This window comes from Diceros bicornis, chromosome 38, assembly GCF_020826845.1.
Source record: "Diceros bicornis minor isolate mBicDic1 chromosome 38, mDicBic1.mat.cur, whole genome shotgun sequence".
Taxonomy (NCBI): Eukaryota; Metazoa; Chordata; class Mammalia; order Perissodactyla; family Rhinocerotidae; genus Diceros; species Diceros bicornis.
Genome location: NC_080777.1, coordinates 9,358,298 through 9,375,058, shown reverse-complemented (window position 1 = coordinate 9,375,058; position 16,761 = coordinate 9,358,298). Strand labels below are relative to the sequence as shown.

Below are 16,761 nucleotides of genomic sequence, written 5' to 3'. Positions count from 1 at the left end.
ATATGAACCCAGGCAGTCTAGCTGCAGAACTTGCTCTTAACCACTACGCTAACTTAACTGCTTCTCAATAGTAAAACAAAACTCAAAAAAACCTCCAAAGATATTTATATTAAGTTAACAAAAACAACATACTTTCAAGAGTTTATCATAAACGTCACTCAAGAAATGGTATAATAGGATAATCATCCTTGTGTCATCCTGTGAAAGGTATTGAGATCCCAAAGCAGAAAATTTGGGAACTGTTTTATTACTCACTATATGTGCCGCAGGAGGCATAAACGCTAAAGTTCAGGGATTCTGGAGAATACATGAGGGCCCCCTGCTGGAAGTGTGACCCTGACCTGGTTCTGGCTCTTCTCAGAAGAACGGGCTTAAAAAGTAAAAGAAGTGAAGGCATTACTCAAACACGGAGATTAGACCAGGCAAGTAACTCTCTTGCTATTCTGTCTGGTACTCAGTTTTCAGACAAATCTGTTCTTCTCACTTGTAAAGAGAGTATTAAACAGGGTAGTGAGGATTACATAAGATGGAGTATATGAAGAACGCGGTCCACCAGCTGGTATACAGGTAGAGCTTAGTAAATGATAACGTAAGCATCAGAGATCTTTGTGTTAACATGAGCATCACCTCCTCTTTTTCTTAATTGTATCAAGTATATTGCTTTTAGCATTGAAGTAATTTAATAGCCTTTTACCCAATAGCAGAACTACTGGTTTTCTTGCTACTTAGTACATATCCAGTGTCTCAGCTGATGAGAAGTACTTGGTTTTTTTAATATGAATAATTAGATCAAAATACCCTATAAGATCAAAACTCTAAGAAGCTGAATATTGCAAAAACTTGGTTTCTAAAATAACTTTTGGGGAGTAATATTTATTATCAATAATTTTATGGAAAAATTGTTACTTTTTAAATTTTGCCAAAGTGATCTATGACTGCTTCCATGCCCTTGTGAAAACACACCGTATACCTTAAGGTTTCAGTATCTGTTATGGGAAGTCACGGAGTACAAGAGAAAGGACACTAGACTGAGAGGACTGGGTTCTGAAGCCAATTCCACAACTTGTCATCTCTGGGCTATTCCCTTATGTGAAAAGTTCAAAGGATAAACTTGATGAAGTTCATTTTGGAATAAAAACTATATGATTAAATTATGTGTTCTGTTACCAGAGCGGGAAAAACTTCATCATGTGAATGGCCTTTAGGTGATACAGAAAGCAGACACCCCATGAAAGAGGTGATCAGAAAGGGAATCTGTCAGCTACAATACTAACCTATCTAGCAGAGTCTATTACTTCAAGATGTAGCAGCAGTAAAGACCCGAGACTCTGGGATCTGTCACACCAGGCTTTGACTCTTGGCTCTCTGATCAGCTGTATCTTGGGCTGGTTACTTCACTCTCTGAGGCTCCGTTTCCTTATCTGCAAAAACCCTACAATGAACCCTATACCTCTCTGGGCCTATCTTTTCGTCCATCATTTTGTATCTGAAAACTCATTCTGTGCCAGATACTGTTCTAGATGTTGGACATATACAGTGAAAAATGCTATAAAGAACAAAATTTAAAAAGAGAGTGATGTGATAGAGAACGCCTGGTGGGTGGTCTCAGGAGAGGACATTTGGCTTGAGCAACCAGATTAAGGGAAGAGTATTTAAGATAAAGGGAACAGACAGTGCAAATGCTTTAAGGCTTGGCAAGTTAAGAAACAAAAAGAACATTAGTGTCACTAGAGAGTAATGCATAAGGGAAAAGATGGCAGAAAAAGATCAGGGACCTTGTGGGCCTGAGCAGAGATTGGATTTTAAGCATGCTGGGAAGTTTTAAGAAAGAGAGAGAAATGAAGTCATTAATGTATGGTTTTATTACTGTTCTTATCTGGCTGCTGTGTGAAATATGCATTGTTAAGGGAGCAAGGGTGAAGGCACTGTGACTCATTAGGAGGCTACTACAATATTCTAGGAGAAACGTGTACGGCTTAACTAGGACAGAAATTGTGGAGACGGAAAGAAATGAACAAATTTGGGAGGTTTTGGTATTAGGTCAATATATGTCAAAGTTAAAAGATAAAAAAAATGCAAGGATGAGGCTTAAGTTTTTTGTTTGAACAAGCAGGTAGAAGGTCTTACCACTTACTGAGATGAGGAAAACTGGGGGAACAGGTCTCTGGGGGTAGAGGAGGTGGAGGGACAACTGGAATCAAGAATTTTAGACACCCAAACGGAGACTGTCAAGCAGGCTATTAGATATACACATCAGGAGCTCAGATGAGAGGAGATAACAGACAGAGAACAGAAGGGAAGTCCTGAATCAAGCCTCTGGGCACTTGAACTTTTAAAGGACTGACATGAAATTAAACTAAAACGATTAAAATGAGATTGTATATATGAAACTTATGCTGGTACATGACAAGCATACGTTAAAAAAAAACGTTTGTATGCATTGATACTGGAAACTACATTGCGCTTTTTTTTTTTTAATAATTTTATTTATTTATTTTTTTCCCCCAAAGCCCCAGTAGATAGTTGTATGTCATAGCTGCACATCCTTCTAGTTGCCGTATGTGGGCCTCAGCACGGCTGGAGAAGCGGTGCATCGGTGCGCACCCAGGATCCGAACCCAGGCCGCCAGCAGCGGAGCGCGCGCACTTAACCGTTAAGCCACGGGGCCGGCCCAGCTTATTGTTTTTACAGAAGATTATGAAATGGCATTTTACTGGCAATACATATCTCTTCTCCCTTTCACCCACTTAAATCTCTCTCTATTCTAATAGGGAAAGCTTCCTAGGATGACAAAAATAGTTTGTACACATATAAGTGAATTTATCCAGACAAATATTATCTAAGAATTTAGCAATATTCAGATCTTGGAAAAATGCTGAAGCAATGTAACTCTGAAACAGTAACCTTGATAAAGATAACAGCCCCTTCATCAACCTGGAGTCTAAGAACTGAGCTTCCTTACCCACTAAGAACATGAATGCGCTCTGTATTGTATTTCAGTGGCGTCAATTCACAGCGTAGGACTTGAAGTGCCTCCAGGACCTTGCCATCCTCCAGGTATTCCAGGTACTTCTGCTGCAGCAGCAAAAACTTCATCCTCTGACATGACAGAAAGCAGCAGTCAGGGGAAAAAAGTTGATGGAAGTTTCAGAAAATGTTTGTGCCTAAACAGAACAGTAGAAACCATTCTACTATGCCCTTTGAAAATAACTTTTTATAAAGCTTTAAGATGACTCAAACTATTCTGGTTTAATAGTCACAGTAGATTGAATGTGACTTTGCTCAATTCCACATCTTAATAAAACTCTGCTTTGAACGAATAATCTCAAATTAGATACGACCATTAGTGACCAAGACATCAACACAGGAAAAAGTGAATTCTGCCCTCAAAACATTCACCTAGAATTTTATTTCTTGTATGAAAATTTAGAACTATCTCAAATATTCTAAATTTGCTTTTTCAAAAGTCTGACTTTTATAATAGGGCATTGGGGGTTTTATGCAACAAGTTTTAAAAGACTGCAGAAAAACCGGTTAATGAAGGAATTATTTAAAAGTTACAATGTGAAAGGACTCAGTAGACCAGAAAGCAGAGCTAGAGCCACAGGGGAGAAGCCATCAACTGTCAGATTTTAGCTTATCAAAAGTAAGAAGACCTGTCCAGCAAATGGACTACAGTCATGCGCTGCTTAACGACATTTCGGTCAACGATGAACCACACATACGACGGTGGTCCTGTAACATCAGTACCATACAGCCGAGGTGTGTAGTAGGCTGTACCATCTAGGTTTGTGTTACGTATACTCTATGATGTTCACACAACGAAAAAATTGCCTAACGACGCATTTCTCAGAATACATCCCCATCGTTAAGCGACACATGACTGTGGAGACTGGTGTGCAAAGCACGAGTGTCCTATGACTGAAGTGGACAAGCATAACCTTGATGGACTCACTCTTTCTAGAAGGCAATAAGAGGATACCTCCAATAGAAGGTTGAACTCAGAGGTCTTTAAATAGCTTCAATGTTTGTATTTGTGTATTGGTAACAATCTGATCACTGAAGCACTTAACTAACGAAGCACAATTATTATCGGCTCTTTACCCCAAAAGGGACAAGCCATTTCCAGCTTACTGTGAAACACTTTCACATCTAGCTTTTTTCTGAAACGTGTTTGGCTTTAATATTTTTTCTTTGGTGAGGATGTTAGCCCTGAGCTAACATCTGTTGCCACTCCTCCTCTTTTTGCTGAGGAAGATTGGCCCTGGGCTAACATCTGTGCCCATCCTCCGCTACTTTATATGTAGGACATCTGCCACAGCATGGGTTGATGAGCAGTGTGTAGGTCCGCACCAGGGATCCGAACCTGCGAACCCCGGGCCGCTGAAGCGGAGTGGGCAAACCCAATGACCACGCCACCGGGCTGGCCCTGCTTTAATATTCTTTAATGTTCCTTTACTCTATTATTTTACTTTTAATTTGAAAGTGATCATCACAATCTTAGCAGCTTTTTGCTACAGGAATGAGATATTTATGCATATCAAGTTTGGAATTTCTTTTAAACCTTAAACCTAATCAAGGACCACTTCTTGGAGGGACTGTTTCATCATATCTGCTACTTGTGCTGCCTGAGCAAGCCAAGTGATATAGGTAGAAAAGTTAGTAAATAAGAAATGTTAGTTATATTTAGAAACTCCAAGGAAAACAGTGGTAAAAATCTCAAATCCACTTAAAAGAAAAACCCAAATGACAGCCTTTTCTTCTTCAGTAAGATGCTTTAAAAAAAAATTAAAAATATACTGCTGTCAAAAAATAGTGTGGACAAATTATCATTTATTTACAGAATTAAGAGTATAAGGAACTGCTCTACAAGCCTTTCTATTAGGGAGTATTTAGAAGAAAGGCATAACTTACAAGCTTATAAAAATGGTTTCTAGAGAAAGTAAACAAAAACAAACTGTCTCATATAAGTTAGGCATACATTTAAATATATCTTTTATAAGATACAGTGCTTATGTTTGGTAATAATCTTATCTTAAATCTTAAAGAACAATAGAAAAATTTCGAACCATGAGATAAGGTCGTATAACTCTAGAAAAATTACACTTACCAAATTTTACACATAAAGTTAGATTGACTAATGAATGTTTCAGAAATAGATTAGTTACCAAGAAGTTCTGAAAAGTATGTTGCTGTACATGTAACCTAAAGTTAACCTTTATATGTCAAATAAAAAAAATACTTTGAAGTCCATCTGGTGACAAAAACTGAAAATAAGACTAAATAAAACAAAACAATCTAAAAATCAAAGGATTTTATGTAAGTTATTCTGGATATTCTCACCATTTTATCTTGCGGAAAACACTTCAAGTCTTTATGAAATGGAGAGCTCATATATTTCCATTTATCAACATACTGTTAGAAGTTTCATTTTGGATAGTGTTTTTGATTCAAAATTAAGAATCATATTTAGTTGCAGAATTTTTCATTTAAAGGCCACGTGGAACCGGCCAGTATGTATTTCTTAACAATTGGGAATTTGGGGAAACTTGTTTTTTTTAATTCAGGGCAAGTCTTTATTTATTTATTTATTTATTTTGGGGGTATCCATTATTAGGTCCTATGCACTCCCTCCCCCATTCCAATGTGTGTAGGGACAGTGACCCAAGTGCTATTTCCCCCTTATTTCCCCACTAAGATCCTGCTAGAACTCTTATTACTTTCTAGGGGCAGAGGCAGGGCAGGAGAGAAGGGGAAGGCAGAGCAAAACTTTTCGAGAAGCCAACACAAATATGTGTTTCTGTGTATACAGGGAATGCTGTAAAAGCAGTGCAAGAACATTTTTCTATGAGTCATTTTATCCAGATTAAGACAAAGAATATCCTCAAACAGACACCAAATCCTGGTAGTGTACATGGCAACTACATGCTGTGGCCACGCACAGCCAGAGATCTGGCTGAGAGAGAGAATGCTTATTCTCCTAAAAATCAGTTCAGGTATTTGACACATAGGATAAGGATGGTGAGTAAAACTGCATTTTACTTCCCAAAATTTAAAGCACAAAAATATGAATACAGTTTCAAGAAAATAAACATCTTTCACAAATCATGTTAATTATTTACTGAAAAAGTTTAAAAAACCAGGCAAAATTGAAATTTGCTGAGGTGGGGACAGGGCTTTACTAATGGTTTTTTAGAAGATCATGAGCTTCTTAAATGAAGAAGAAAAAGAAAAGAGAAAACAAACTCTCCTTTATATCTTTCCCCAACTCCTAATTAGACCTCTGTAAGAGATTATTTCTGGTCTCTGATAATTTTGCAGCATCTCTGGGCCCAGCAGTATTTCTTTCTCTCTTTTACTATCTAATAAAAACTTGAAATTGATAAGTGACTAGGATAGCTTGCAAGACAGTTTCACATGGTAAATACTGCTGTTTGCCCCCCTATCCTACCCAATATTTGGATTGTTTTATCCTTTCCCCTCACATAATTATACTGAACTCAATATGAAAGAAAAACTCAGAAGTTGTGAACACAGGAAGTCTGGTTATCAAGGGCAGCCTCCTAGCTAACTTAGCAGTGGTTCTGACTAACTCTGGAATAAGGTTATAACCAAGTTATAGCAATTAAATCATGACTCAGAGGAAAGGGGAAATGAATTGTATTTATACCATGGCTCTCAAAACTCCTCCCTATTTGACTTCAAAATATTACTAGTCAATTTTTGTACATCAAGTTAATATTTGAACACTTTTGTTAAGCATATTTCTATTATATTAAAAAATAAAGAATCAAACATTTGTAGACATATAAAAGTTTTCTAATGTTATTGATCTCAAATACCCACCTAAATTCCCCAGACATGGCTAAGCATATTTGAACCCAAACTGAAAAATGTTGATTCAGGAGCTCAGCTGCCAGAAAATCCAGAGCAAGTTCTGCTATTCCTAGGATCATTTGACTGGAAACCATTAAAAAATATGGGAAGGGATTGTAGAGAATGGATTGGGTAAATAAAAACATTCAGGTTTAAAAAGTAAAATACAATTTGAGTCTAGACTAAGTCATCAAATATGTCTGGGCATACAATTAAAATAATTATGTTAAAAAAAACCCCAAATAGTTGTCTCCTAAGGTATTATTACCAATTGATGCTTACATTAGATTATCTTCTGGAGATGGAGTGGGGGAGAGGAGTAAATCTAAACACAATTAGAAAGGAGAAAAAATGCTGAACTTAATTCACTCTTTAAAAGCAATTGATTCATCAATGCTTAAAGTGAGATAAAGTTAGAACTCCTTTCTTTGTATCAATACCTAAACAGTTTGAGGGTGTGAGGTTCAGCCAGAGACTTAATCTTCATTTTTTATTAGATCCTAGAATGTTCTAGACTGAACAGGCAGCAAAAAGAAAGGATTCCTCCTTATCTACAACTACCTTTCTTCAGTTTACATGTTGCTTCCAACCAAGGTTTCTAATGAGATAGTCCTAATCTAAATCCAATACATAAGTCTCAAATTACTATAAACAAATGAGAAAAAGAAAGTGAACCTATTAAAATTTTTACTACTAAATTACAGATATAACTTGGGTGAAGCTTCAAAAAGGAAAACAATCGTCCAAGAAATTACACACTTATTTTAAAATAGTCCATGGACAAGTTCTCTTTGGTCACCATAGGAGCACAGCTAACTTGTCCAATGGGAAAAGAACCCCAGTTCTTATTTTGGCCATTTAATTGTCTTTATTTTAGGGTCACCGTCCATTATGTCACAGGTAGCAATTTATGAAAAACTGCCCAGTTAAAATATACTTAGATTTTTTTTTTTAAACCCCAAACACACTGATTGGGGAAAATTTAGTTACTGGAAAATTTGTAATCCTTTTGAATACAGATGTTTATTTATTTTAACTTCTGTATTTTCACTTTTAAAACTTACCATGGAATTGATTATTCTATGAGTTAATTTACTATCAATCTGATTCAATAAATTAAAAATTTTAGTATTTTAAATATTTAATGAAAGAAAAAAATAATATAATAGATCATCAATTTAAATGAATCCATATTTTTTTATACTTGTTTGCACTTTTAATTCACCTTAAGTCCATTCTCTAGGATTATATTATTGGATAAAATTCTATTAAGAGTTTGAAAACTCTTTTGTAATTAAGGTTTCAAAAAAACTCAAACATCAAAAACAGGAGGCTCCATTAGGTTTACAGACAAAGGCAAAAAGATTAATGTTTGAGCCAATTTAAAAAAATCAAAATGTAACAGTCATTTACTAATATTTAACAAACAGCTGGTTTCCCTGCTTCACTTCCTATTTGCCTTCTTTCCCTCCCCCACCAGACAGGAAACTGCTTTTGACAACAAATGAATCAGCTAGAAGTTAAAAAGCCAGGGGCCAGCAGCTGATTCTTCATGGTTTCCAATCACTTGGAAACAAACTTCTTCCCTCCTCTCCCTCACCAACATCTACTGAAGAATTAGAGCCTATCAGTAGAAAAGATTCACTAAGATTTATGAAAGAGGCTAACAGGTTAAACTACTAAATTGATCTTGTTGGGGAAATAAGTAAGCAGAGCCCAATGGATAAGTCTGCATACAAACCCTCCACCAGAGTAATACCTATTACACAAACTTTGACACTGTCAATTCACACAACTGGAATGCAAGAATGGAAAATGGTGAGCACACCAATGGAGTTGGTTTGAATTAACTATAATTCCCAAAGATTAAAAAAAAGATAATCAATGTATCAGTTACTTAAGGCTATATGGATATACACACACCAAAGCACGTTCTTTACCAGCACATTCAGTATTTTAAATAATATAAAAGTACAATTTACCCTTGATTCTATAAATGTAAAACTCTATTAAAAGCACTGAAAGCATGATGATCTTTCAATATAATTTTGTAGAAGATTAATTTATAAAGTAGGTTCAAATGACACATTGACTAAATGTGACTTCAAAAATATAAAACTCAAACTTTAAAACATCATAAATACTCATCCTAGTTTACAAATTTAATTATATGAAATTTAACTATTGTTAGGCCTTATCTTTTATAAGAGGCAGAAACCTAGAATTATCAATAACCTAGTAAAATAAGCATAAATGTGAAACTAAGAACAAAAGTGTATTTACCACAATTATTCCCAACAACGTTTGAGAGATTTCAAGTGCGCCTCTTACCACAATAGCATGAGGAGAATGCACTAAAGGCTTAAGTTCGTTCAGGTCATTTTCTGCCTGCAAAAATTGGTATAAAAGAAAAACAGAGACGTCACAAAATGCACATCAGATATATAATTTTAGCAGCAGTCACACAGCTCTATATGCCCTACTTTACCTTATCCCAGTCTCCTTCCATGACATGATTTCGGAATTTGGTAGCAGAAGGATGTTCTAAACGACATCCTGACTCTTGCATGAGGAGATCAACAGTCTGGCTGCAGGAGAGATACAGTGTAAAAAGACCTGGCCAACTTCAGGGTTTCACTCTTCCAAATAAACTAATGTCTATGAAAACAGTTGCCAAAGCTTTTAAGCTAACCTCCTGATGAAGAAAATAGAAAGAACAGCTTTCGCGTGCTTGGAGAAAGAAGCTTGATTTTTCAACTGGCCACCTACATTTCTATCTAGTCAAATCTAAAAACCTTCTTGAAACCAGAATCAAAATAAGTTCTTCCTACTTTTGCCATTCAATGCCTCAGAAGTTTAATGAAGCATAAAATTTCTAAAAATGTGTTGCAACCAACTGGTTAAATAAATGAAAAAACCAGGATCTACATAGTAACCATACTATTACATTTCAAAAGACAAAAATTGTTAGCTCCATACAAGGTGGTGGAGATGACCTGTGTTAGGTAAGAGCCTTACATCCAGATATTACGTCCGCATAGAAATTCTACTAGGTCAATCTTTAAAAGTAAAATAAATCCAGCATCAAAAATCATTCCCTTTCTCTCTATACTAAAAATAGCAAATTTACTACGGTGTAGGTTCCAAACAGTCACGAGTTATTTCCTCCTGCTGCTGTCAGCTTGCTTGTTCTCTCAGGAATATGTTCTGTTAGCATTTACAAAATCTGTTTTCCTACTAATCCTTTTCCTTAGGGAACCAACTGAACTCTTCCTACGATATATTTCTCTTTAAGAGCTTCCGAGATTCATCAACTGTGGTTTCTCCCATCAGATATTTCGATATCTAAGAATCTTCCTTTATCAGTCTTACATATTTGTTTATGTTTCAACGCTTCGTTATTCAGCTCCTTTTATTTTTCAGCTAAACAGTGCAATAATCTGCCTGAGAATCAAAATACTTATATCATTTTTAAAAAGTGCTCCTTCTCCCCCTCCCCAGAACAAATCTGTAAATCCAAGACTACACTTTGAGCCAAAGACCTTATTTTAATCTATGCTTTGAAGCTAAGAAACCGACTGCTCCATGTCTTCCCCCTTAGTCCTATCCTGGTTCTGCTTCATCCACCTCCTCCATTGGGCTCCATGGCACTCCCACCAATCCAATCTCCTACTCCCTTAGTTTTTCTTTGTGTGTATACACAACAGTGTTTTTTTTAGCCAAGGTCGTTGTCTACTTCCACTCTATTTTAGGTACACAAGGCCACCTAAATTATATTTGAAAATAAATGATTCACCAGATCAGATGTCCCTTTTTCAGAGGAAATCATCTTGGTATTAAACAGGGATTTCAGACCAGCTAGTGGTAGGCCTCTTGTACACAATTAAGGGCCTTTCAATGACATCAACGTGGTATCTTACTTTATTATTTCCATCAGATTTATCCAACAACCTCCTTCCAATTTATCCCAGCCCCTCAGTTCCCATAAACACTTGTAGGTGATTGTCTTTCCTGATTGGTAGTTTGCCTGACTCGTCTGTCATGGTTGGGGGTGGGGAGGTGTCCCACAAAGATGCCTCTGAGATATACTTGAAAAACAAATCCTCCAAGGTTCATTATTTCCACCAGCTCGAATCCACCCCTCCCCCAACACATACAGAGACCCACTCCCGCATCTGTCTTTATTGACAGACAATTAAGCTCCGAAGGTGTGCAGGGAGGGGCAAACCTTTGGGTTTCTACTCCCCCTCCCTGAACCCTCCGACCGCCCCTCTCGGCTCACAATTTGTCAGCCTGATTGATTTTCCCTTCTTCCCCTCCAGGTCAGCTCCTCCTCCCCGGTCGGCCGGTCTGAGCTGCGTCCTCCCGGGTCCGGGGCCCTGCGTGCCCAGCAGTGATTCCCCCTTCGACCGAGCTCCTTCCAGCCCCCCTCCCCCCTGCAGCCTCCGTCCCTCGGTCTGTCCCCACCAGCTGCCTGGGAGAAATACTTACTTGAGCCCTAAGCCATTCAAGTGCTGTCCTATTAGCCTGATGACATCCTCATCAGACTGGGAGAGCCGCTTCTTCTTCTTGAGGCTGCTGCCCAGGTCTGGGGTGGCCAAGGAAGAGGAGGCGGCCGTGGTGGCGGAGGAGGCTGCGACGGTGGCGGAGGCTGCGGCGGCAGCCCCGCCGGGGACCCCGTTATTGACATTCAGGCTGTTGCTATTGTTGCTGGCGGCGGAGGGGGCGGAAGGCAGGAGCCCATTGGCGTGGGCCAGGTCCCCCGCGGACGACGACGACGAGGGGGACGTCTCCCCGTTCTGGGCCGCCAGGCAGGCGAGCTCCTGGGTCTGTCCCTGGCCCCCGCCGCCCCCTCCTCCGCCGCCGCCGCCGCCTCCTCCTCCTCCTCCTGCCCCGTTGGCCTGCATGATGCTGCCGCTGACCAGGCTGTGGCCGCTACTTCGGTGGGGGGCGGCAGCGGCGGCGGGAGGGGCAGCAGCCGGGGGGAGTCCCACCACTACCACCACGGAGGAGGAGGAGGAGGAGGACGACGAGGACGAGGACGACGAGGACGGAGGGGAGAGGCCTGCGCGGCCGGCCGAAGCCCCGGGCTCTCCTGCTCCCTCCGCCGCCGAGGCTCGGGGTTTCTTCCGCGGGGGCGGGGAGGCTCCGCCGGTGTCCGAGTCGGAGGAGGAGGAAGCGGAGGCCAGAGTTTCCTCGCCGAGAGAGGCCGTGGTGGGAAGCCGGGGGGGCGAGGCGGGGGAGGGGAGGGGAGGCGGGGGCCGGGGCGAGGGTCGGGCGGGGGGCGGGGGGGTCAGGGCAGGGGTGAGAGGAGGGGAGGGGGACAGGAGGAGGAGGGGGAGAAGGAGGATCCGGGCCCTTTCCCCCCCCCCTCCCGGGGCAGCTCGGGGTGCGCGGCCCGGGGGGCGCGCCGGGGGCGCGGCGGGCGGTGCGGGGGCGCGGGGCGGCCGCTGGGCTGCGGCCGGGGCGGCGGCGGCGGCGGCGGCGGGCGGCAGCGGAGGCAGCTGCCGCCTCTGTCCTCGGGCCCGCTCCGCTCCGCTCCCTGGTGTGTTGATTCTTCCCCCAGCTGCTGCCTAATGGAGTCCAGGCGCTCGCGTCACAGGAAATGCCTATACTGCCCTCCTCACTCACTTCCGGTGGCAGGTATGGAACCTATAGGGCGCCTGTCACCCGGCACGTGCGCCGGGGGCCGGCCGGCCTGGGAGGGGAGGGAGGCCCGCGGGCCGGCGGGGCCCGACCCCGACCCCGACCCCGACCCGACCCGACCCGGAGCCCGGCCCGCTCGGCCTCTCCGCCTGCGCCCCGGCCGCGCCGCCTCGGCGAGGAGTAAGTTTGTCACCGCCCTCCGAGGCCGGGCGTGCACAGGATGGCCGCGAGTGTGTGCGCGAGTGTGTGCGTGTCTACCTCGGGGTGACCCAGAAATGGAAGGCGTGCGGAGGGACGGCGGACTCTCCAGGCCGGGCTGAAGATGGGGCTGGAGCAGGTGGCAAGGGTCTGTCACCAGCCTGCAAGGCGCCGGGTTGTGGTAGGCCACTTAGTGGCAACCAGGACTCCGGCCAGGATGAACCACCTCCCCATTTTGGTGCGGAACAACTGGAATTTCCACAGCCGGGCGCCGCACACAGTTGTGCTCGGGCCATCCCGGGAGGTTTGAGATGATGAGCACGTGGGAATCTGTGCTCCACCCCTGAAGATGAAATAATCTGGATGAGCAATATCTGATGGGGACAAGGAGTGACAAAAAGAATGTGGGTGTGTAGAGGAGGGGGGGCCTTTGCTGAAGGGGTTTCACTCTCTTAGCACTTGGCTGGGTCCTCCTCCCTGCCGGCTGCCTCTTGAGTCCTGCCCAGTTTAGACAGCAGTAATGTAGATCAAGCAGTTGCCTCCAAAACATACATCTTAAGGAGAATTCAGACTCCACTTGAGATCCCAGGCTTGAAATTTTTAGGTGAAATGTGCAGCTTCCGTGTCACTGTGACTTACTCATTTATGTGGATGTAGAAATGCAGCAACAGAAAACTGGGCAGAATCTTGATCATTGGTGAATGGTCTGCATTACCTCCTAAAATTATTGACCTGTATGTAATTGATAGCGTGTACACCTGATATGTACAAATAGTTTCTGGGAAATTAAAAAAAATCTTTCAAGTAGTTTCCCTATGGAAAAAAATATAGACTCACTAATGCATCTGATATCTCTGAAACTTACAATATTAATAATCTAACTTTGAGGCCTTTGGAGACAGTCCTTTTTAAATTTAGAAAAATAATGAAAAATGATGCTTCTGAGAAATTAGTAAAGAATCTTGAGCTCTAGTGATCCTCAGACTGGAAGAAGGGGGAGGAAGACAATGCAGGATCTTACAGAGGTTTGTAGTTCTCATCGCTTAAATATGCTTCCAGCTGGCGGTGTAATTGCAAGGTGACTCACATGCGATGTTTTTATTCACCTGAGACAGGCCTGAGTTCTAGCTAAGGTCCATAGGGCACTGTCACTGTATCCAGCAGAGCCTGAATTACTAGATGGTTAACATCTTCAGAAATCCTTGTTAGTATATTAACTTTAGACAGCCTTATTATTAAAAGTGTTGTTATCGTTTATATAAAATTTAATTTTTGCAAAATTGTTTATAATAATTTATTAGGCCCATAACAGTACTGAGGACAAGCTTCTGAATAAAGTCTATAGCTTTCATAAAGGAAATAATCACTTAGTGGTGGCTACAGACAAGGCTCACGCTTCATTAAGAAAAGTAAAACAATGAAAGGAAAAAGAAACTGGACTCAATTGCTGTCTAAACTCAATATGTATATCCCAGCTTTTCTATTTTTTGTGTGACCAAGACTGCTCTTACCAGAATTCTGAATTTATGAAGTCCACGTGCACACATTTTTCTTCATACTAAACTACAGCTGGAGAACCTGTTGTCTGAACTCTTGAGTGTTTTTAGAGCCAGGTTTCAAGTCCATGTGCAGATGAGTAATTCTGAAATACCACCCAGTACACACTCAGAAACCTTCAGTAACACCGAATTACCTGCAGGATGAAATCCAGAGTCTATCTTGCTTTCTGCAGATGCACCTCAATGTTTGTTTCTGACTTTATCTCTTCCTGCTCCCTTTATGAACCCTTCGTTACTATTCCCTCAAATGTGGTGGGCTCATTTCTCTCTGAGTCTGATCACACCCTCCCATCTTCTCTCTACCCTTCTGATTCCAGTCAGTCTTTTGAGGCTCAGCCTGTTTCAGACCTCCTCAGGGGTACCTTTCTTGACTTCCAGCTTCCTAGCCTTTGTGACTATCATTTATTTAGGCCTCCAATTTTGAAGGCTGCTTGTAATGTTTTTGACTTACTAAGCCCCTTCAAGTCAGAGAGGGGCCTTTCTAGACTTCTATCCCTCTGATTTACACTCCCCTTTTCATCCTCCTCCTAGAGAAGACTGAGATGGATTTAGGAATAAAGGTCCAAGTTGTCTTTTAGGAAAAAGAAATTGAATGTATCTTTAGGTATTTGATTCTTTCGACTTCATTTCTGTACCATTTTAACAGGTCTTTATATGAACAGCTCTGCGCTGGGTTCCAAATCAGAGGTAGCTTCTTGTCCTCGAGATATTCAAGCAAAGCCTTTCACTTATGTCACCCTCTGTAAGGGATGTTGTAAAATCAGTTACTGAGTAGATAGTTGAACTAATTGACCGCTAAGGACTTTCCAGCTATAAGATGTCTGTGAACTACATTGATGAGACTCGCTACTAGTGTATAAATTCTTTGAGGCAGGATCTTCGTATTGTTCATCTAAGCCAGTGTTTTCCAGATTGTGGACCATGACCTATTTGTGAGTCATGAAATCAAGGTATTGGTCTATAATTACAATTTTAAAAAATGAAATGGAAAAGTATAAAAGCATCGAAAATATAAATTACCCATAGAAAAGGGTAATTATTATTTTGTGAAGGTTTTGTTTCAATGACAGCTGCATATCTATGCTTTACAAAATAAAATATATTTCTTCTGTAGGCCATTCTCAAAAAAATTTGAAAAACACTCATCTAGGACAGTCCTGATTAACAAGAAGGCAGCTCAAGAAATAGGTGTTAGATATCTAAATGACAGAAACTAGTACTGGACAAGGCAGGGCCTTAGTGTAAAAATCAAGAGCTACTAGATTAAGAAAAGCTGAGATAGTGTGGGTGTTTATAATAAAACGTAAAACCAAATTTTCACAAAATCTTCATAAAACTAGTAGAGACTGATATTTTTCTGTCAAGGTTTAAGTTTGGTGTCTCAACCTGGAACTTAGCAACATCAATAGTATTCAATTTCTTACATTCCTATTAGGAAGAGATACTTTTTCGGATCTGGGGTATCACTGGGGAGGGATGTATTCATATTTTCACCTCTAGCTTCATTCCTAGCTTTTCTTGGTTTGGAGTTCTAAAATTAGCAAGCTGGACTTGTTGGACTTGTGTGGGCTTGAGAGCATTCAGGAAAGAGCACACTGGGCCGGCCCCGTGCCTTAGTGGTTAAGTGAGTGCGCTCCACTGCTGGCGACCCGGGTTCGGATCCCGGGCTCGCACCGACGCGCTGCTTCTCTGGCCATGCTGAGGCCACGTCCCACATACAGCAACTAGAAGGATGTGCAGCTATGACACACAACTATCTACTGGGGCTTTGGGGGGAAAAAATAAATAAATAAAATCTTTAAAAAAAAAAAAGGAAAGAGCGCACTTCTCGGAGTCAGAACACTTAGCCCATTGACCTGGGGCAAGTCGTTGTACCTTGCTGCCTGGCGGTCACTTCATCTTTTCAGTGAGGATAATGACACAGGCCTACCTGCCTCATGGAGTTGATGTATGAGCCAAATGAGATAACAAATATAACAAATATTTGGAAAAATACTGTGTTGAAATACTGTGTTGATAGATTTTAAAATATAATTTAAATTCTGCATCATTTCCAAAAGGACTCGAGCCAACTAAGTGCAAAGATATAAGATGGTTTTATTAGTAGTGATATTTCTGAGCTGTGGACTCTGTAGTTATTTTTTACCCAACTCTGCTGCTCAGCTGTGTTTCTGTGCACCTGTAGGCAGACAGCTCTGAATGTTGTGCTTCATATTGGTCTCCATGACTGGAGAGTTTCCAGTACCTGTGTAATAGAGTGAAGGGCACAGTGATCAGACAGTTCACCTGCTGTCCCATGCATGTCTTTCCAGCACTTGCTTATTTTCCCCTTTCTGCAAACATTCCGTTCATGCCATGAGCACTCGGGACACTCCTGTAAGTGGGGTAGGGGTGGCGCACGAGGTGGATCTAGATGGAAAGACGGGACTCCTGCGCACTGAGAAGCGAACAGGTAGAAGTATTCACCTTCCTCTCAGCCGAA

At 41.4% G+C, this 16,761-nt stretch overlaps 1 protein-coding gene across 2 annotated transcripts in view; it reads right to left on the bottom strand.

Moving 5' to 3' along the window:
- WDR26 (WD repeat domain 26) overlaps positions 1–12,375 on the bottom strand; it is a 42,667-nt gene extending 30,292 nt beyond the window's left edge. Inside the window, exons 1-4 of one of the 2 annotated variants that reach the window (XM_058533630.1) lie at positions 11,368–12,375; positions 9,365–9,464; positions 9,160–9,264; positions 2,963–3,099 (exon numbers count right to left, since the gene is read on the bottom strand). In XM_058533630.1, the coding sequence (XP_058389613.1) occupies positions 2,963–3,099; positions 9,160–9,264; positions 9,365–9,464; positions 11,368–11,783 (758 nt within the window). In that variant the 5' untranslated portion in view covers positions 11,784–12,375. The remainder of the gene's footprint in view (positions 1–2,962; positions 3,100–9,159; positions 9,265–9,364; positions 9,465–11,367) is intronic. The other variant, XM_058533632.1, reaches the window with a different exon arrangement.
- Positions 12,376–16,761: the final 4,386 nt, after the last annotated feature.